The sequence below is a fragment of the Diadema antillarum genome, unplaced genomic scaffold, assembly GCF_040938485.1.
Source record: "Diadema antillarum isolate AM-2024a unplaced genomic scaffold, OU_Dant_1.0 seq00001124_RagTag, whole genome shotgun sequence".
NCBI lineage: Eukaryota > Metazoa > Echinodermata > Echinoidea > Diadematoida > Diadematidae > Diadema > Diadema antillarum.
In genome coordinates this window covers 640,754-664,226 of record NW_027271938.1, presented here as the reverse complement: position 1 = coordinate 664,226, position 23,473 = coordinate 640,754, and the positions used below count along the sequence as shown (strand labels likewise).

At 36.5% G+C, this 23,473-nt stretch overlaps 1 protein-coding gene across 1 annotated transcript in view; it reads left to right on the top strand.

The window, feature by feature from the left end:
- Positions 1–20,331, top strand: part of LOC139743953 (cyclin-dependent kinase 8-like) — a 30,963-nt gene extending 10,632 nt beyond the window's left edge. The window contains exons 7-14 of the mRNA XM_071654419.1: positions 250–393; positions 2,351–2,420; positions 4,128–4,200; positions 5,421–5,518; positions 6,441–6,525; positions 9,235–9,330; positions 18,352–18,471; positions 20,098–20,331. Coding sequence (XP_071510520.1) covers positions 250–393; positions 2,351–2,420; positions 4,128–4,200; positions 5,421–5,518; positions 6,441–6,525; positions 9,235–9,330; positions 18,352–18,471; positions 20,098–20,331 — 920 coding nt within the window. The remainder of the gene's footprint in view (positions 1–249; positions 394–2,350; positions 2,421–4,127; positions 4,201–5,420; positions 5,519–6,440; positions 6,526–9,234; positions 9,331–18,351; positions 18,472–20,097) is intronic.
- The last annotated feature ends 3,142 nt before the right edge of the window (positions 20,332–23,473 follow it).

Here is a 23,473-nt window from a genome sequence, read left to right as displayed (position 1 = left end):
AGATATGAAAAAAGTCATTCAATTCAAGTTTATTTAATTAAATTCAGTTCAACTCCAATCCGTGCAGTTCAGTTCAATTCACAATTCAATTCAGTTCAATTCAATTCAATGCATAACAGTAAAATTCAGTTCCATTCAATTCATTTGAATTCAGTTCATTTCATTTCATTTGAATTCAGTTCATTTCATTTCATTTCAGTTCATATCAATTCAATTCAATTCATTTCAATTCAATTCATTTCAATTCAGATATATGGGCCATAGGCTGCATCTTTGCTGAGCTTCTGACATCAGAACCCATCTTCCACTGCCGGCAAGAAGACATCAAAACCAGCAATCCGTACCATCACGACCAGCTGGACAGGATATTCAATGTCATGGGCTTCCCACAAGGTTGGTTTTATTTCTTTCTTTCGTTATTGCTTCTCTGTGTATAATTGTGCCTCATTAATGTTGTCTGCCAAACAGTGGCAACTGGGTATAGATGGGCCCTATTGAGAGGAAAATGTTATTCATCATAACAGGAACTATGCTATATCAGTAGCCTAAACGATTAAACAATAAAAGCTAACAACTCACTATAAAGAGGCTTGTGGAACAGGAAAATTTGTTTGTCATAAAAACAGGTCTTAGGAACAGGAAAATTTTATGATTTTAATTATTTAACTCTTCAGATTTCATCATTCTGAACACCAAGATTCCACTGTGATGCATTTTTCTGTTCTCATTCATGTGCTCTGTTAACATCGTTTCTTAACAGTGCCAGCAGATTGTGTTTGAATATTTTTATCTTATTATTTTTAAAGTGAAACAAGGTACATGTAGTTCATGTACCAGGCAACATAAAAAAGAACTATTGCTTTTTGTCTTGTACAGCATCCCTAGGTCATGATGATTATGTGATTTTTTTTTATGCCTCCGCAACGAAGTGGCCGGAGGCATTATGTTTTCGGGTCGTCCGTCCGTCCGTCCGTACGTCCGTACGTCCGTACGTCCGTACGTCCGTCCGTACGTCCGTCCGTCCCGTTTTGTTTTTGTCGATATCTCAAGAACCGTGTGGTGGTTTTACATCAAACTTGGTATGAGGGTATATCCTTGGGGGATAATACTTTGTGTGGATTTTAGGGTCACAGGGTCAAAGGTCAAAGGTCACAGGTTATTTTGTGAAAAAAAAATTGAAATTTCATGTTTTTCTCCATATCTCGCAAATGGTTCAAGGTATCTTCATGGAACTTAGTATATATGCTTGTACCGATAGGCAGTGATTATCTAGGAAGTTGGGGGTCATGGGTCAAAGGTCAGGGGGTCAAAGGTCAAGGTCAACACCTCAAAATATCACTACTTTCCTTAAAATGCAATATGCCTGAAGGTTTCTTTTTTTAACTTGATGTATGGCATGTATTACCCAATATATATTCTGTGGGAAGTTTCTTGCCAAAAGGTCAAAGGTCAAAAGTTCAAATGAAAGTGCTGAATTGCACTTTTTCCTCCATATCTCAAAAGTAACTCAAGGTATCATCATGAAACTTACATATTTATGCATGTTCAACCTAACAGTGATTCTCTTTGGAACTGTGAGGTCAAAGGTCAAAGGCCAGGTTTAGATAATGCTATTTTCCCATTTGATACTGAAATTACACTTTTTCTCAATACCTTGAAAATTACTCAATGCATAAACTTATAAAAGGGTCAAAAGTCAAGTAAAAATCATCAGTTCCCCAAATACCTGCACTCTGACATTTTAATCATTCATCCAATTGAACCTAGTTCTAGGAAAGTGAACATTCAGCACATTTGTGTCAAACCTGTCATTTTAATATTTTGCCAATTGTGTGAAACTGTCATCACACATTGTCAAGACATTGTACTATAGACCTATTAGGAGAACCATGCATTATGGCGGAGGCATATCAGTAGCCGTAGCGATATATCTAGTTCCCCCTGCAAGACCAGCCAATGTAATTTGCATGTACTTTTCAGACTGACTATTGTTTTACATTGAATACAATGCATATTTTGATTTTGACTCTCTATCATGACCGTTAATTCTTTATGTGTCTTATGCAACCTATGTCTTACATAACCTTTGTATCATGACCTTTGTCATACATGATCTTTTTCTTGCATAATGTCTTTAGTACATGACCTTTGCCTTTGACCTTTTATCACATGAACATTATCTTCCTTCACCTTCGTCTTACATAACATCCTTATTGCATGACCTTTACCTTACTTTCATAGTCTTGTATTACTTGACCTTTGTTTATGATTGTTTATAATATGATGACCTTTGTATTATATGACCTTTGTATTACATGATCCTTGTTTGCATTTGACCTTTATATGGCAGAGAAAGACTGGGAGGACATTAAGAAGATGCCTGAACACAGCAACCTCATGAAAGACTTCAGGAGAGGAGGGTAAGTTTGCCCCCCTTAAAGGTCCTGTTTACCTTTGGGAGCAGTGATTTAAACGATTTTCAAAATATCACATTTGATGCATATGTGTAGGTCTGTTGTATCACAAAACATCCTACCATATAAAATTTTCATAATAAAGCCTAAAATATAAGGAGATATCAGAATTTTTCTAAATAAGCCATAACTGTAGACGGTTTAGTCTGGAAACATTTTTATTATAACTATTGTTCACATTTTGTGTATTTAACAATACTTAAGATCGATTATAAGGATTCAAATTTTTACAGTGGTTGTTTCTATCCCTAACTCACAGTTTAGAACTATCTTAAAGCACTAATGCCAGGTTTTTGTTTCATGTGCAAATGGTAAATTATGCCTTTAAAATCTTTATCTCTTTTCATGAAGGAGAGATGTAGAGAAAAAGAGATACAGGTAGATGAAAATGTAGAGATAGAGAGAGGAAAGAAAATGAGAAATCCTAGATGATGATTGCTATACCACACCTTCAAAGATTCTCGCGCTCTGATTGGTTTGACTGCGTACCGCTCATCTTGTGACATGCTCGAAATAGACAGTCATTCAACTTTCATTAAAAAAAAATGGTTGCCATACTATTCAGCAGTCGCCTGGGAACACAAGTGTCGATGTACGAGCTGTCCGACAGATAGATGTGCGACAAATAAGATGTATGGTCATAACTCATGCAGTGGAACAAGATTTGTATGCAGCGAAAGATTCATCTTCGTTTTGCCTCATTGCATGCTGTAGAGTCCCTCCATCTTTCATCTCATGTGAAATCTTGGACCATTGCGCTTGTGACCATTCACTCTTTGTACATCAGAGAAAAACAGCTGTCACTTTTTTCAGTGTTTTGTTTTGTTTCGTCTTTATTTTTGCTAAAATTGACAACAGGTTTCATAGAAAGTGTTGACTACGCAGTCATGTCTATTGCTGGAAAGGTAAAAATACTGTTTTGCCACAAAAAAAAAATTGTGCCTTTTCAGCTCTCGGGAAACTGCAATGCTGTTTACGAGGTTGTCATCCCTAGTATGTCATTACCCCATTGTCCATCAGAATCTGGTGCTTCCTTTACAAAGTCTGCAAAGTTTTTAGAATATCATAAAGAAAAGGTCATTGCAGCAGTCCCTTACAGCTGTACCTACCCTTTGCCTTCCCATAAATCTTCATCTCTTACCGTGCTAGAGAGAGAGAAATACAACCTGACAGAGGCATTGGAATAGTGTGAGAGAAAAGTAGATATCAGATACTTACATTTCTTCTTACATTTGATACTTACACGTGCACATTTGTTCCTTTTTCTCTTGAAAAAAACAACAACAAAGAAACAAACAAAAGCAACAAAATATTGTTCACAGTGGACCAGTGTGGCAGCAGATGTCAGCTCTAGTATATTATTAGTGGCTTTCAATTTCATGAATCTTGTAAAGAGTACCGTGGTCATACTCTGTATTACGTGAGAGAATGTAATTGCTGTGAAGTGTGTAAACATTTCCTGGCAAATTTACATGTATGTACTCAACTTTATTGTCAAATTGTAATTCAGATATTTAACCTTTTCTCTCTTTTCCTTTGTAAATCCAAAAGAGACTTATTAGAATTCTAGGAAGATAGTTAGTTGAAATTGAATGAGAAGGTGGTATGTGATGATATTGCAAATATTTTTTTTTTTTAAACTTCACCCTACAGATATGCTAGCTGCTGTTTACCGAAATACATGGAGAAGCACAAAGTGTCGAAGGATAGTAAAGCATTCCAACTTGTGAGTTCTTGTATAACTATGTATTTTATTATATCCATGTAAAACATATCTGGACTGTCACCACCTTACCATGATTAAGTTGAAGATATTAAAGCTGCCTAATATGAAAAATATGGTGATTGTGATGAAAATTAAAGAATTGTTCCTTAATTTGTCAATAATTTGAAGTTTAGTGTCTCTGGCATTTCCTGAGCAAATTTCAATGTCTCGGAAATGTTTTGAAATCCCAAAATGTATTTTTAATGAAGCATGTTATTTACTCTTACAGTATATTACTAGGTCATTTAAATTTGCCTGTTGTGTTTTAATCCCTACTCGTCCAGCTATCAGCTATACTGCATCTAATCTTCAAAGCCAATTTTCTCGGTAAATTTGTTTATGACATGGTCAGCTTCTGTACGCTTTCTGCGATAGGTGTTATGAAATAAATGTGAGGTGAAATTATCTTTCTTTCAACTCAGTCTGCACATAGAATATGGATTATTTTTGTATATCATTGATAGGTTAAAATCAAGAGAGTGTTGATAAAAACATTTTGTAACTGAAAACCAGTCTTCAAGTCAATGTTCGGCAACTCCATCAGGCTCTCACAGCAACGGGTTGCATGAATGCATTCGTTGCCAACTAGATGGCGAGAAACCATGAGTCAGTGTTACAATTTCTTCACAGTTCCATGACATTTCCTTCTACGACAATTGCTCCGATGAAATATCTGTACACTAAGCCAAATATAACACCTACCCACAAGCATAACCCTAACCCTAACCCTAATCCTCACATCAAACTAAACCTAAAACCCTATCACAACCCTAACCCTAACCCCAAGTCCTTAGAGAAAATAAGACTGGAACAATTGTCGCAGGAGCAAGTGTCATGTCACCTTTCTGTATGCACTTTAAACTTCAACTCAAATGCAAAAAGTAGGAAGATTGATCTTCAGCACATTCTGCTGTGAGACCTACTAGACTATTATGATAGAAAAACACATTACCTTTAGTACTCATAGCAGTGGTAGTAGAAGAAGTAGACATATGAAAGAGTAGTTTCGGTAGTGATGATACAATGAATTAAAGTAAATTGGAAAGGAAAATTGGTCATGATAGATTCGTAGTGATATTGAATGAATTGGTAGTAATGAAGGCAGCAATAGTAGACACAGCAGTAATAAAGCCAATGATGATGATGATGATGGTCGTATATGAAATGAATTGATTTTACAGTTGTCCAAGCTGCTCACGATGGATCCTACCAAGCGGATGACATCAGAGCAAGCTATGAGTGATCTGTACTTCAAGGAGCAGCCTCTTCACACGGCTGAGTAAGATTGATATATAATTGCTTCAGAATCTGAATAACAGTGGTACGTACTGTAAGGGGAAGATATTGCATGGGATGGACTTCAGAATTTGAATGAGATTATGTCAATGTGTACAAGTGGATAGGAGTACCAGTATAGTAAATTGTATGAAGTTTAAAAATGTCAGAAATATTTCAAATTAGTTGAAGAATTGCATGAAGTTGTACAAAAATATTTTTAAAAAATGATTATTTCAGTCACCCAAGCATGCAAATTAATTGTATCAAGCTGTTTGTGGATTTTTAGTTCAATTATCTTTTTTGATAAAGTTATCCATATTTAATATTATGTCACCAGTCAATGCAAACACAGTGTTATGCATATCGAAAGCCTTTTCGACTTTTAGTGCAAGATCTAAACCATCTGACCAGATGGTATCTAATTCTAAATAAGTGCTGACTTTCAAAATTAGGCCAAGAAATAAAAAATGTTGTATTGGCATAATGCGACCGACCCTAAAATGTCCCTGACCCTACAATTCCCCCCCCCAAAAAAAAAAAAAATCTACGCTATAGGGATCACGATAGCACAATATTTCAATAGCAATAGTGCAATCGTTATCGCTTCGGCACGCTCTCCATTTTTTCTCATTTGAATTTCACAACTTACATTTTTTGTGAGTTATCCGCTTCTTTTTATTTAATCTGCGTGTGTAGTAGCACAATTTTTTACAACATTTGGTTTTTTTCACAAGTTTTTGCGGCGGTAAAAAAAAAGATAAATCGACCTACCGATCCTATTTTCATATGGCCCGTTATGCCAACACAATTTTTTATTTGGGGAGGTGGGGAGTGGGGGCTTATAGACTTACATCGCATAATAATAGAGACATATAAAATTCTCACTCTATTTTTTGTTTCCTTGTTTATTTGTTTTCCTTCAGTGTATTTGACGGCAAACCCATCCCGTACCCCAAGCGAGAATTCTTGACAGATGATGACAACGACGATAAATCGGACAACAACAAGGTAAGACCTTGTGCCCTCCTCCAGCTGCTGATAAAATGTGTGAAGAAGCAATGCTCTGCTAGCCTTTCAAGGGTCCACAACATTTTTGTGCAGTTGTTGAAAGAAAAAAAAAAATGACATGAGCAGGGTTCCAAGGTTTACATGACTTGTAGAAAACACAAGCTAATCCATCATTTACTTCACATTCCTAAACAGTAAATGCATAATGTGGATTTATTATGAATTTATTATCAATTTTTCTCTCAAAGCATCTTGGGTAAAGCAAACAAAACAAAACAAAAAACAAAAACATTTGCAGTTTCTCTTTCATATGACCATAAATGCTTATGTAATATGTTTGATGTGTTGAGATATTGTTTGTTTGTGATTGTCAGCTACAGACACTTAACTGATTTTCATTGTTTTGTCTTTAGTGTGAGTAGAATTTAATGTTCAGTTCTGTGTGTATGTTTGCATATGTGGGAAACATTCAGATATATTTTAGTTCTCTTTGTGAAAGAGTGTATTTACAGCATATGTGACTACAATGTATACCTTGTCGAGGCATTAAAAAGAATGATTCATTCTTTTATCTTTTAGTATGATTTCTTCCGCCTGAACATGAGAATAACTGCATAATCACTGTTTGTGTATTTTAATAGTTATCAATTTCCTTCCTGTGAGCCGGGTTTTAACAGAATGACACAGAAACACACAAGAAAATTGTAAATTTATACTGTGGTCGAGTTTAATATATGCAGGTACATGCACATTTGCACAAATTCCAAAATTATAACCACATGTGTTTTATGTGTGTGCATGTGTGTTTGTGTGTGTATTATTAATATTTTGGTTGTGTGTCTGTATGTGTATGAGCATGTGCATATTACATTGTGTATGTGTTTGAATATGAATGTGTGTTCGTGTACATTTCTGTACAAAAGTCTGTTTGTGCTCATAATGTTACATTTGCATGGGAACTTCACAGCTACTGTGTACAGTTCAAGCTCCTTTGTGTACATACAATTGCAAAGTATTATGTGTGTATTTGTATTGTTTAAATAAACAATACACATGATGGGTTGTGACAAAATGTATTGTTGATATTGTCTATTGTTTTAGTGCAAAGATCATTGTGCTACTTGCGTTGTCATTGTTCTCATGTACTGTAGAATTCAATTTACCCTGTAATATATGTACGTGTACATAATTTCTCTGTTTTATCATTTGTATCCAAACCTCACACTTTCTTGTTCTGTTATCATCGTCTTCTTCTTTGACTTGTCATTTCATATGACCTAGTCTTGTTTCCTTGTCCCTGCTGCAATGTTAATCATACTTCTTGTGTGTTTGAGAGTTTGTGTGTGTGTTGTCACCATTAGGTATAACTATATAACACTGAATATTTCTCATGTGTAAATACATGACGATGTATTTGTCTCCAGTTAGGATAATTCTGTCTGTGACATTGAGTTCAAGTGACCTTCAATCTCTTCCCCGCCAGATTTAATGAGAATTTCAGGGGATGTCCATCCTAAAAATAAGTTTGTTTGAATAGAACCAGAAAATATAAATGAGGGGAACAGGATTGTGAAGCTTTGACAAAATTCTGATTAAGGATAAGAAAGTTATGAAATTTTTGAAAGTATGACCAGTGACCAATCAAACAGAAATTGACAATTCTATTATGGTGTATAATGCTCCCCTTCCATTTGCTGTGAAGAGAATACAGTAGAATTAGAAAGCAGAAGAATTCAAAATAATTTGTGTCTCTTTATTGTGATGGGAGGGGGGGGGGGGATAATTATCCATTCCTCAATGAAATTAGTAGATGAACTTGATCCTGTTTCTTTCTGTTTTTTGTGTATTAAACAACATAGCGTAAACATCTGAGCTCCCATGTGATTTTGTTTGTGTCAGCGTTTGTTTGTATGTTTAAACCATGCCTGGATGTAATGTCTGTTATAGATTTGTATTCATCATGTGGTTTATGTACTTGTACCTGTGGCTTTGTAACTATATAAAGGTAAATGAAATGAGTTGCATTTTTTGTGGTTTGCATTTAAATTTTGCATCACTGTGTGGAGTATGCCTTTCCTTCGCATTCATGTTTGACTATTAAAGAACATTTTGTGAGCATAATGCAAATGCCTACTGATTTAGACTTGAATTTGATGTGAAAAAAAAAAATTACCTGAATAATGCCAAAATACTATGATATCATGTGGTTTTCTACATTTTGCAGCCCTGCCCATTGTATTTTCTTAAGGAACATTTTGTGATTACGTGGTGTGGTGGTGATTAATGTGATATCATGTGGGGTCTATCAAAGGTTTTGAAAAGTCACCCTTCATTCATCAATGAAGTGTATTTTGGACATTCATTTTGTTTTGATGCATGAAAAGCTCTGCTTCCACTTTGCTCTTCATCAGATCATCCTCTCGAGTCTCCATCTCATTTTTACGCTCCCATCAGAGCATCCATTCACAAAGCATCACTGTCTTTTCATTTGCTTCTCCAATTTGTCTTCCTATTTGTTTCTGCCCCTCCTCCAACCGCTTTAATATCTTGCACTATGATTTTTTAAAAGTCACCTGGGCTCATAGCACATGTGGCATAGATAAGTATAGCACACCACTGATGTAAGATGATAGCCGTTTCATTTTTTTGTTATCGCACTCTTTTTGTTTTCAAACAACTTTGCCCCCCTCCCCTTCCTCCGATCTGCAGAAATCGTCATCCAGCCGCAACTCCACCCACATGGTCGATGCACGTCGCCAGCGCGTTGCTACGTCAATGGCTGGCACTACGTCGCAGCAGGGCAGTGTAGGTGGAATGGTGTGTCTTATCACCAGCTGTTTGAACATAGACAAGGGAAAGCCAGGGCTTAGCATCATATATCATGTCAATATCAATATCATATCAATCTGTCAAACAAGAACAATAATGATAAATATGTATACATGTACATGTAAATGTAATATTGATAATAATTATAAAATATGTAGAATGCTTATGTGTGTTTTCCTTGGCAAACTGAAGAGATTGCACTCACATTTATGTGCATGTATCAGATGCCATTGCCTGCCCCCTTGTGCATGCCTTGTTCGATGCCCTGTACCTGTAGACAGCTGGTGATAAGATACACGCTTTGGAGCCAACAACATCAAATGAAAAACCTTGCTTGTTTCTCAGAAATGCCATGACAAGAACAGAGGTCTTGCAACTTACAAAAACAAAAACAAAAATAAAAAGCCCCCAAAAGAAAAAAAACAACCTCTTGTCGAGGTATTTCTGATTTATGTATAAGTCTGTCACATCAAGGAAGAAGTTCTCTAAGAGCACTGACCTCAATTATCTGGACTAATGTTTCATTGGGGATGCACAGTCCTGTTCAAAGGCAGATTGCCATCTATGTTTAAAACTGAATGCATCAAGTATGGCTTTAATACTCTCTCTACAAGACAGAATTTGTTTCTATTAAAATGATTCTGAATATTTGATTCTGACCTGTTTTGGAAGATGCAGACCAGGCAAACTTGTTGTGACTATGTCGGCTGAAAGCAGTCATCAAAAATGTTGTTTCGTTGGATGAGAATTTGTTCAAATGAAGTTATTTTAGTTATAATGGAAAAAATTTTAAAATCATTCTGCAGCATTGATCACAATTTGAATTTCTTTTTCCAGTGTTATATGTAGGAATTTTTTTTTCAACATAATTCCTTGAAAATTCTTCTAAATTTTTCAGATTAGTTGATTTGTGTCAGAAGAAGGAGTAGAAGTAACTTTTACTTTCTAATATCCCCCATATATAATAGGTGAGGAGGGAAAATTTGTCATTTTCTGATAAACAAGCAAAGAAATTTATCAACTTATGCTGAATGTTGCCTTGATTTATGTTCTAGATTTTTTGCTGTGATAATCCCTGATTTTTGCATGTTTTGTTGTTTTAATTTGTTAGTCCTCTTTGCATATATGGCAAGCCAGATCACATGTTTTGTTTTTTGTTTTATTTTGCTGCAAAGCTTCCAAACCTACATAATATACTTTGCTGGTAGCGGGAAAAACACAAAGGCCTCACCCATGCAATTACTGTACTCCCCAATGGTGGTGCATGCTGAGAATATGTGATCCACCACAACAAAAGGATCCGAATGTTGAGGGAGGTTAATTTTCTGAAAATGACGTGACATTATTCCCTTACTCTTCCTCTTTAATTTCATATATAACACGACTCATAAAAGTACTCGGTTGCAGAGATAGTGATGATTTTATGAGACCATGTTGAGTGGTTTAAGAAATCAGCGTCTCAAGAAAACCGCCTTCAAGGTTTTCTTTCTGATGCAATCGTGATCAAGGAGAGATAAGACAGTTTTCACCTCTTTTACAATAGAAGGTCCGCTCACAGCAACCTCCGTGATGTTCAGCCAGCGGTCTACTCACGACCAATCAGTATCTAGGATGCCACACACTGACAAATAAGATCACTCCCTCGTTGCTGGGGGCGTAGTCTATCTGTGGCGCTAAATCCAAATCTTTGCACATGTTTGTCTTCCGTTGGAAGTCAGAAAATCATAGCCCAGAAAAACGCTTATTTCTTATCTTTCCTTTGATCATTTAGCTTCAGAATGTCAGCAGATGATAAACGAAACATTCAACTAGAACATTATGCCAACAACAGAAATTTGATGGTTTTGACCAATTTTAATGATATGACTTCAAACTCAATTTTCTCGGCTCAGCTGTCAGCGACTTTCGGATCCTTTTGTTGTAGTGGGTCACATATACCTTCAGAAAGTCTGTGATACAGTGTAAATGGTAGAGATTCAGTGTGTTCCATGTTTAGAATCCTGGTATGTTGATGTGTTTCATATAAGATTGAAGTCTGTGGTTTATATTTGTTTATTTTTTGTCACTTGTCCATGCATTGCTCCCGTCAGGGAGTTTCAAGGGCAGATTAGCTCTATCAGTATGGATGGAACATGGTCTGAAAGATGCAAAGTCTCTGTAAATGTGGGTGAAAGCATCGTGATGTACCAGATGGATTCCATATTTATAGATGAAGCTACCCTCGATAATGCCAGAAAAACATTGATTATTCATCTCTACTGGCACTTTAGTATGCATGAGTATTCGATTCCCAATATCTCTGCAAAATAAGTGTAAGCCTTATTTTTGTATTTGTATCCACTAAGGTCTGTTCCAGTAAGAGGTGTTAGACCTACATGTACAAGTACATTACATTTATGTTCATAGCGAAGAGAAGTGACTTAACTCAAAATATTGCTCACAGAATATGTGGTAAACCTCAAGGCATACATTATCTGGTTTGTGAAGTGAAGACACATTGCAACAAGTGACAAGTGCCATCAGATTACTGTAGTTGGTGGGCTTTCTGCAAGAAGGCCTCTGCTGGTACTACAAAAGTGTGGTCATACTAATCTTCTGCCATGGAGTAGACAAGTTGCAAGCCAGCAGTATACTCGGGCATTATTCCTTGGCTTGTAGTCTATAGATTACATTTGAAATGGAATGAATCCCAAATGTAATTGTGTGGCTTGAGTCAATGAAGGAATAATAGTAGATCATATCAGTGAAATTTGACGAAAATTGGACGATCCGTTCCAAACTGATTAAGTTTTGAAGTTTTGGTACTGCCATTGCTGGATAAGAAGACTACAACAATTCGTGATAGCACTAACACAACACTGAAACAAAAGCATCTAAAACTTATTAAACTATTGAGAGAATGTGCTTTAAAGCTTAGGGTCTATTTAAGTCAGTGGAAGTCAACCTTTCTTGTGTGTATTGCAAAAAAAAAAAGGGGTTTGAAACTCCATTGAAAATCGTTGTGAAGGGATCATCAAATTGGGCTTGACCTTGATGTACTCGATAACATGAGAATATGAAATTGTCATGGAATGTTAACATTTGTGTATATGTACCATTTGTATCTCCATTATGCAGGAACTTCATAAAATGTATAAGGTATTTATATTCAACAACATCATAAGAGTCTTCAGTAGCTTTAAGTAGTTCTCTTTTCAAATTGAAGCACGGCAGGATGTGGTATTCTATATTGGGAATGATGAGGGTATTTATAAGTAATCACACCTTTTGAAGCCACATATGTGACTGCCTAACTCAAAACCCATAAAAAGTAGGCTGAATTGAATTTCTACTTTTCTACTGCTGTAGTTTTAAAGGGTAAGCTCTTAGCTGTAAAATGATATAACTTGTTCAAAATTCAGCCATCTTAACCCATTAAAAACGTGTTTCAAATTAGATGGAGTTTTATAGGTAGGCCCCCTACAGTTTCATAGAAAGGGGAGAATACCCATGGTAGTGTATTTGAAACTTAGGGTCACTGTGGTTTGCTGTGCAGAAGAATGAAAAAAATATCATTCAGAAAAAAATTATAATGTCTCAATTTTAGCTCTGTTTTGTTTAAGCTGCCAAGTTTAGATAGTTTGTAATCATAGAAAAGATTACTCTTTCAGGTATTAGGACAGACTTTAAAAATTTGAATTGGTCAACCAAAAGTGACAAATTTTGATATATTACACAGCGAATCTTAATCTGCAACTTTTTGTAGGTTTTGAGCTGGGCAGTCACATATGTGTGCTTGTAGAGTGACTACAACGTATTTAGTAATTCTGGTGAGTACCAGCCGTACATGTGTACTGTATGTGTGTCACCCAGATCGCTACAGTTTGATTTTGATTTAGGCCCATATACAATTAGTGCTAACACAGATGACATCACGTCTGCAGTTTTCTTCTGCCTTTCGCAATGTGTGCACTGGTTAGTTGTATCACTTGTGCAGTATTTTGAAGTGATGCTGTGTAACGCAAGAGTTTGGGGGGGGGGGGTGTGCAGAGGCGCTCAAGGGAATGGTTGTTCAGTCACCTGGGGCAAACACCCACATTTAATTCATGGATGAGTTTTCTGTTACCTGATTGAGAGGAGATATTTAAGCTTATGTGGAAAAAAATTGACAGCAGCAGAAGATAAACAACTTTTAATAGCGTTAGCATTTGAGCATACAGGCTAAGAAATTAACAGTAATGTGTAGTAGATAGTTTTCTATTTTGTTTGATTCCTTCTTCTTATCATTGAGAAACAACAAAAAATTTAGGAGTCATCTTTCAGAAGGGTGAAATACACAGATTTCTCAGAATACAAAAGAATGACAAAAGAAGCGAAAAATGAATAGAAAATTGAGGAAATCTATAACCAATTTGGGTTAGCGGATACTTTTGAAGGAAGATCTCAAACTCACCAGACACACATTTGTACAAACGTAAAAGGAGTGTGTTGCAGAATCTTTCTACATTATGACTATAGAGGGAAAGATGTGTAATTATTGATAAAGATGCATATTTTCATGCAAGGATGAAATGCAACTGTTCATCCATCTGGTGATGAAGTTAGAGATGGAAACTAAATTATGTACTAGTTACCTTTGATCCTGCCGTGTCTTCGAATCTCAATCTTTGTTCCTTCCTGTTTCTTTTTGACCATCTTTTTTCCCATTTGTTGTATTTCAAAGAAGGACTGCCATTAATACCTGTAGCTCTCACTGTTACATTTACTTATACTTATTCTAGTCAGCTCAATTCATTACCTTCAATAATATGTGTGAGGTAGTCAAAGTTATGTCTGTAACAATGAATGGTTAAATCAGTTTAACACAATCACCATTGTCATTCACACATTCCTTCTACCAGTATTTCTTTTTTGTGTGCCAAAAATCGTCACACATTTGTGCTCAAAATCATTAGTTTCCAGAATTCAGTAATGTGCCACCTGAGAATTAGAATAATTCTTTCAGAATCCTTGTCTACTTTTGGTAGTAACAAATTTGGAAATGAAGGGGGGGGGGGTGGTATGTGTTATGAGTATTACATATTTCTGTGTATACTATGTGCATGTGGATCTCCAAATTCATTACCTAATCTCACATATTTAACATAAAGTAATCATCACAAATATACCAGGTGAATAGCATCTGTGGCAATTTTTGTGTCAGCTTATATCATTGAGTGGCACATGATATACGAAGTGCTCTTCATCATTTACTTTTTGATTGGGACAAGATCTGTTGTCACCCATACGTACTCTATTCAATATTTAGATAGTTGTTCACAACTGTATGTACTTTTTTTTTTGGGGGGGGGGGGGAATTCAAGGTTAAATTATGGTAATGCATATTGATCTTTGTAAAAGATAATGATGATTATTTTCTATCACGTTTTGGCATACAGTTTAGCGCGCTCGCTGTCACTAAATGTCTATCAAATTACAATTACAGTTGCCTTTAAGGTGATAATGGAATATAAATAAAAGACAGCATTCAACTTGTTCTTTTCATGTGAAGGCTTCTGTTAGAAACAGTGGAAGGGGCAACTTTTGTAAAAGTGTGATTTTTGTGATTAAGTTTTGTTGGCAATGAGCACGATGAATTTGTTTGGTTTGATTTTCACTGATTGTCGACATGTCACTTTTGAATAATAGCCAGAACGAACTTGGAAAAGATGTAGCACAGGTAAATGAAATATTTAAATGCTTTAATCCGTGTTCTCTCGGTGCAATTTATGGATGGGGCACATTATGGAGAGATTGAGGAGTGAGAAAAAGATTTTTTGATCAGTACAAAACAAAAGGAGCTGGGAAGACAGTAAGGCAACACTGCAATGTGTTGCTGTTCCGACAGAGGTTTGACGTGGTAGAGTACAGTCACTTTCCTGTGGACAAGAAGGGATGGCAGTCCATGAGTTGTGGTCACCAGTGCTGGCTCCAGATCAGCCTCTGTTTTCAAGCTGAATGGACGCTTACTCGCATAGTACAGTGTACAATCAGGACATTGATCATTGTGTCTCACTTACTAATATCTACCTTCTCTTCTCATTTAGCTGTGTTGTCAGAATCAGAAGAGTGTATAATGTAACATTGCCCACACAGTTTGATTAACATTCTGCTTCTCAACTTCTTAACCCGTTGAGGATGAGTCCCGAGTATACTCGGGCAAACGTCTATGGGAAATGCATGTTGTAGCAAAATCAAACCGTCCTCAGCGGGTTATTAAATTGTTCTTTCTAATATTCAAACTGGAATTCCGGACCAGTCAAACGTTTGTCTAAAAATAAAGAGTAAAATTGAATAGGCATAACAGTGAAAAGTTTATCAAAATTGGATTAAAAAAATTATTTAAAAATTACAAAGGAAAAGTATTTTTCTCAAAATATTTTTTTACTGTCAATATGAATATTCCAATACATTTTGAAATTTCTAGGTGTCATAGTTATCTCCTACGTAGTCTCAAATGTCAGTGTATCTAACCAATCATTATTTTGAAGTTATTCAGTTAGTAATATTGTTTTATACTTATACAGCAGAAGACTTCTTTTTTTGGGGGGGGGGGGGGTAGGGTACGTGATGAGTGGGAAAACTGTGAGGGGATAACATCATCAGTTCACTTATTTGCATATTCATATCTACTGTACGAGAAATGTTTTGCAGAAAGTAGGAAATCCTTGAAATTTTGTAGCTTCCTTACTTTTGATCAGATTTTTTTCAAATTTTCACCTCTGTGCTTGTAAAATTTCACTCTTTCTTTTAAGACTAACGTTAAACTGGTCCAGAATTCTTCTTTAAGGTCAGAGCACTTTGTCACGTAACCATATAATCTGATTTGCTGGATGGTTTAAATTCAGCCTGTAACCAGTCTACCACATGAGTGGCACTCTGCAATAGTTCTCTGAAATCCTTTTTATCCTGTTTCTTTGCTTCACAAAATTCATATTCTTGTGACATAATGTGAATAATATGATGAATGTATGTGTATGTGACCGTGCACACATTGTAAGCACATTGTAGTAATCCAATGGCTTTATATTACCTGTTGTGAGAAATAATACCTAACCTGTGTCCTCACTTTTTTGTACTTCATCATTAGCATAAGGATTTCATTGCATGTAAATAACAGAGCTTGCAACAAGTAGCACATTGCATGTAGATTTTCTTGTTTACACATTTTTTTTTTTGTGTCACAATCTGCCCACACTTGCACTATGCTAATTTCCATGTCACTATTAGCATGCATTTGTATATTATGCAACATACATTTTGCTACTCTTAGCTATGTGATCAATCATGTGGTAATCACATTGCATATACAATAAATTCGTTTATTTGTCTTGAATGATTAAGGGGACATTTAATCATAAGTTGCATCCAGGCTCCCCCACCCCCACTTCATTCTGTCCTGAAATGTTACTATGAATATACACGTGCTAGAATATCTCTCAACATGACTGTTCTTATCAATTTAATAATTACACATGTGTTTCTACGTACATCATGACTAAGAATTCATCAAAAGGATAGCATATGGGTACATGTTGTTAGCTGGTGTAACAAAGCAGTCATTGTAGTAAAGCATCCACTTCATTTTAATAGACAGACATCATGTCCTTCTCCTTCTCTCACTTTCTTTTTCTCTAGAAGTCCATCAAGTCAGTCTCTCCTCTTTCAGCAAGCTTAGAGGCTTGTGGTCTCATAGAGTGACCTTGCAACCCTCAAGTTGCCATATCTGCCATATAAGCGATAAAAAGCATCAGTGTGTAAATAGAGGAATGTGGGAAAATTGTCTCTCAAATACACTGTGTTGGTGGGCAGACCTGACAAATAATTATGATGTACAAGAGGGGTATGATAGCACTGAAATTCTATACCTTTGTTGGACCCACCACCAAAGTTTTGAGTTTTATCAGTTGTTTGACAGGTTATTCCTTTCTCTCTGTGGTATGAAATTTCTGTACTGTTCCTTCATGAGAAACCAATCTATCAGTTGGCTCGACTGGCAGTCAAGTGGTGCAGTTGTTCTGTACTGTGTCATTGTTTTTTTATTTGACATTGTATCATGTTTAATCACTTAAATTAATCAAGACTAAAATGAAGTGACGAGTCGGTTTTAACTTTGCACCGTTTCCTTTAACCATCCTACACTAGTCGTACAGTTTGCCAAATGAGACATCCAAGTACAGGAAAATTTTCCTTTCAATTTAACTAATTATATAACATGCAGGTTATTGATATACTTTTTACATTTTTGTTTTCGGAGGGTGAGGGTGATTTCATGTACTCAATACCAGGTAGTATCTATTCATAACTTGGTTAAGAAAGCAGTTACTCTGTATTTGACCAAACTGCTTTGTACCTCTTCTGTCTCTTGCCTTCAACTCTTTATGTGCCATGGTAGAAACCCCATGTGTGCCACATTATTCTGAGACACCAATGTAGTCATGCTTTTGGAAAACATTCTGTTTTGCAGATCTATGTAACTTTTATATAGATTTCTGTTAAGTTGGATATGTAGTGAGCTTGTAGAGAAAATGACTAGCTTTGCTTTGATGTAAATTGTGTGACAAGTTTATGTTTGTTTTTCTTTCAAATGAACAGTAGCTACATAACTGTAAAGGCATGACTTTTGCACACAAAGCAGTGACAGAAACGTAGAATTTACACTCAAATCCAGTAGGAGGGACAGCTTGCGAGTCAATCACCACATAAAATGCAAGCTATATGTGAGAGGAATGGAATCAAGAGAAATGCCTTCATATTAATGTGGCATTTGACGATTTGAAGATCAGTTTTGGCAGGTTTATGCATTTGAGCAGAATATGCGAAGTTGGCACGCCATCGACTGAGTCGGGCGTGCGAATGTGGCACATAAAGAGTTAAACTGCTAGGTCTCAACATCGATTACATCACTCAAAGTCCACTGGCATGACAGGGAGTCTCTTGTTAAGCTTGTATGTGCTCTCTTTTTTTTTACTCTCGCAGACTGGTGGATCATCTAGCCACGCCCAAGGAGCCAAACGTCTGAGGGTGGCGCCCACAAACACCTCCAGCCATGGCGGAGCGCAGGGAGGCATGATGCCCCAGGAATACCAATCTCAACAGGTGTACTTTACTTTTTCATCCAGGACAAGGGGAACTTTTTGGATTTTGCAGCATCAATCGAATAGCGAAATCCAAGAATGTCGTCTTTGCTGATTGTAATACATGGCAAAATTCATGGCAAAATTGTTCCCGAATACAGAGTTAAAAAGAAATTGGGTTTACAGTTCACCGTGTGGTAGTCCTGAAAAGGACTGTTGGAAGAGGAGATAGTAGATAATTGAAAATGGAGAAGTGAGATGGAGAGTGAGAGAGAGTAGAGGTATCCTTTCTTGAAAATGTGTAAATCCTGAAAAGGACTGAACCAGGGCCCTGTTTCATAAAGCAGTTCGTAAAGTTACGAACAACTTACGAGTGGCTGGTGATCAGGTCTGATGTGCTATTCTTATAAGAATTTCCATAATTCAGCACAAGAACTAATCACCAGTCACTCGTAAGTTGTTCGTAACTTTACCAACAGCTTTATGAAACACCTCCCTGAAGAGAGGGCAAGGAGAGCGAAGAGAGAAGGCTCCTTCTCTCTTTGCTCCTTAGAGCCTTCTCTCTTCACTTTCCTTTCCCTCTCTTCTGGTTCACAGTCCTTTTCAGGACACATTTTCAAGAAAGAATACCTCTACCCTGGCTCTTCATCCCGCTTCTCCTTTCTCACTTCTCCATTTTCAATTACCCACTATCTCCTCTTCCAACAGTCCTTATCAGGACTACCACATAGTGAACCGTAAACCCAATCTCTGTTACATGTATGTGCACCACCATCAAAGATCATATGAATATATACAGAGTTTGTCTTATGAGATTTGTTGTGAAAATGCCAGACATTTCTTGAATATTTGGCTTATACCTGTTTTTGTAGTACACAGAACAAACCATACAACTGTATAATTATACATTGTATCAGGTTTTTCCCAAGATGTGTCAAATACATAGAGTCAAACCTGCCTTAGCAGCCACCTGTCCATTATGGCCTCCTCTCTATAGTGGCCTCCTGCCATATACAACAGCCAATAAAAGATCATCCCTCTCCGCCGAGAAAAGCCATGTTAAAGACCCTGTTTATAGCGGCCACCTGTCTATAATGGCCACTTTTTTTTTTTGTCTCCTTTGGGCAGCGGCTGTAGACAGGTTTGACTGTACATTTCAAAGGGCTTTTAAGTGTGATGAGAGAGACCTACCCTTGATTTATCAATACGCAGTTCTGCTAAGCATCTGTTCAGCATAAATGCTGTCAGTAATATATTTGTATTTGGCAACCTACCTGTATGTATTCTGTGTGGCAAGTTGAGATAGAAGTTCTATCAGTGGGTTTGTCAGCATGGCAACAGCATTTTCCCCATACGCTCAAAATAATGCAGCATGGCATCAATATTTGTATCAATACGATCACACTACTGTAAATGTGATATCACTGTTTAGATTTGCCATTTGTGTATATGCAAAATGATTCAAGTTACTCTTTGTACGTATGTCTTGGAAAAATACAACAATCTATGAAAAATTATGTAACTGCATGTATTTAAGTGATGATTAATTATGAGCATGACACAAATGATAAAGTTAGACTCTACATTCACACTAACCAACCCACTGACAAGCAAGGAGCTTATTTTTGCCTCTGTACTGATCTTCCAGAGAATGTCTGGATACCAGAGCAGCAGTGGGTCCCAGGGCGGACCGAGCCAAAACACCAAGCCGCAGCAGGGCATGATGTACTCATCCTCTGGCTCCCAGCACTCTAGCAAGATGCCGCATGGGCAACATCACCAGCATCCCCAGCAACAGCAGCAGCAACACCATCAGGGGCACCACCAGCAGCACCACCAACACCAGCAACACCACCAGGGCCACCACCAAAGACACTTCTGAGGACACGCCCATGAATCTTTGTGGACAGACGGACACACCCTTGTTTGGTCATGGTCCCTGTTGTGTGCAGTATGGGCATCTGCAGCAACACCACTGCATTCACTGTCAAGTGCACCTTCAATTGAACACCACATTCGCAGTCTCAAACAGTCTTTTATAAACCAAGAATGCACAAGCGTGGTACGCAAATTTGCTGGACAAAGGAGAATGACATCGGGAGCCGTAGTGCTCAAGTGGCCATTCCTAAAAACCTCAGTCTTGAGAGCGTGTATTCAGTGCGTTGTTATCTTCCTCACTGCAGTGGGTAGAGTATGATCTGGAGGTGCCTGTAGCCATTCATGCATATAATTATATAAACTTTAAGCACCCTTTCATAATGTGATTGAAGTGAACATGATATTTGGCGTACGACAACAGTATTGTTAGCAGCAGAAAAACACATGTCCCGTCTGCTTCAAAGTACCAATAAATGGTGCTTAGAGTTCTGCTAGGCTTTCCAAAGAGACCTGTACAAAACTAGGGCTTGTTCTGTAGGGTATTAAAATTGTTCAACTTAAGCACAAAAGTAAATGTCAGAGAAACAGCTTACTTTATGCTATATATATGTAGCGAGTATATATTGGAAATTGGGACTTAGGGAGCAACTTTGTGACTGGCTGAATTTGTGATTGAGAACCACATTGACAAGATGAGAAAGAAGTACATGGTATTGTCACTTTTCAAGCAAAAAGTAAGCAATTTTCAACCTTGGAGATGAAATACAATGTATTACTCTTATGGGAGACATTATTTTATTGCAAGTTCGAATCGCAATGCAGAATATGCCACCTATTTCAATATCATATTTGATGACCAATTCCAGTGATAGGCGTACAGCTATGATGTTCCACTGCCTATACTGTAGAGTTTGGACCAGTTCCTTCATGAGTGTATCCATAGCAATAAGAACAAACTTTGCTGTACATGCTCACCTCTCTGTAACATGCAACCCTTGCCATTGTTCACTCTGATATCAACGTGAAAGCATTGTTTCTTTCCAGTTTGGAGAAAGTATGGAAGTCACAGATGGTACATGTATTTATTGTGCCCACAGGTTTTACCTTGAAATGGCATGAATTCCCATCTTTCTTTGACACTCCAGGCGTCGTGGATTTATTACCTCAAGAAAAAAAGAAAAGAGGCTCATTTATCATTCATGATATGTTTTGAGAGTAAATAATGATAATGATTTTTTTTATAGCACGTATAACAAGTGAATGTTCCCTGTGTGCTTTACAATATTATCACAAAACATTATGAACAAATTACTTTCAATACACACACACATGTACAAAGAAAAAGATCAGTTCACAAATAAATAAGTCTATAAGAAGATTTGAATGAAACCAATGATGACGACTGACGGATATGTTGTGGTAATGAGTTCCACAATCTTGGGGCAGCAACTGAAAAAGACCGGTCACCATAAAACTTTGTATTAACTGTAGGAATCAAATAGTATGACCAGTGACACAAATCCAGTCACTTTAAGTCATTATTATCCCGCTTCAGTTTCAGAAGGCCTCGTCCCCACTACAGGGTCACTCAAACTTGTGTTCCAACCTGTTTTTCTTTCTTTTTTTTAACTTTTTTTTTGCCAGTGACATACCGCATAATTATTTAATGCTACAGTCGATTCTCTTAAAAACAAAGTCCTCATGTCCGTCAGTTTTCTTTTGTTAAAGTGAAATTTCCTTGTAAGTGAATTGATAAACAATAAAAAATATAGAGCTGATGATGATGAGGCCTGAATTTTTACTTTGTTGTAACCAGAGTTTCGTTGTAAACGTGTTCATTGTAACAGGAGTGCACTGTATTTACCAACTTTTGGATCAAGCTTTGAGGATTCACTTCCACTTCAGATTTTGCCTTCAGCAAGCAGATACTGTATTCAGAGTCAGAAGCTTCTATTTGGTCCACTCTTGATTCTCTGTCCAATCCACTATCTATTACCCACAGATTCATCTAAGATTCTCTAACCAGACGTAATGTGAAAAGAAAGCTACTAAACATTCAAAAACGTTTCATGTAATGAAGCAAACTAGTGGTAGAAAAATAGGAGAATAATGTTTCTGGAATTTTTTTTTAAAAATAAGTTGAATAATGCATGTTACTCTCCTTTTGCCAATGTTCAGAAAAAGTAATAAACACGTTTTATACGATCTGATTTTGTTTAATTTCATTTTACACTACAATTCACAAATGAATATTTTCATTCTTTTAAAGTGGTTCAATACACAGATATGAGGAAGAAAAGGTTGCAAAAAGGACCATGAATTCAAAACCTGATGTATACCTTTCAAAAATGCATGTATGAAATGCGAAGAGATTCTCAGAAGAAAATAACGCATCTTCAACTCCATCTGGCCCATCCATTATGAACATTACTACAGTGCCCCCATACCCTTAATTACTATGAAATATGTGCATGTATGATTTTATGTGTGAAACATAAAAAAAAAAATCATTTTTAAAGTCAGTGGGAATGAATATAGAAACAAATATGACAGAGTTTGATTTAATATTATCTGAGGTATCTGTAGCACTTCCTTCTTTCCATCTTTGTATTCTACTGCTACTTTTTCATCCTCTTCTTATTTCTTATTTCTCCTTCGAGGTATAAACAAATGAAACGTTTGCATAATCTCAATCACCTCTGGATGTAAATACAGAGATTGTCCTGCACTGTCACAATATGTTCTCCATGACATGCTAAGGCTCAAGCATTTAGAAGATGGGTCAAATTCAAATCTCAAGAAACATGATGTTTAACTGGTTTATACTTTACTTCAAACAGTTTTTATTGGTATCAGATACCACAAAATGGTTATGCTATGAAAAAAATACTAATAGATAAACATCACATTGTATCTTCTTTCCCGTTTGAAATTACTGTATAAGAAAAAAAAATGACCGTGCACTAAAAAAAATAAAGAAATCAACAAATTAGCATTTTTAATAACATCACCTTTAATCTTGAGCATTTTTTATAAAGTTTTAAACGTAAACAATAGTATGTACATGTACCTGTATAATGTACTTCTATACAAGGTGTGGCAATTCATCATGCACTGAGGATTGAGATGTTGATCATGTTGAAAAG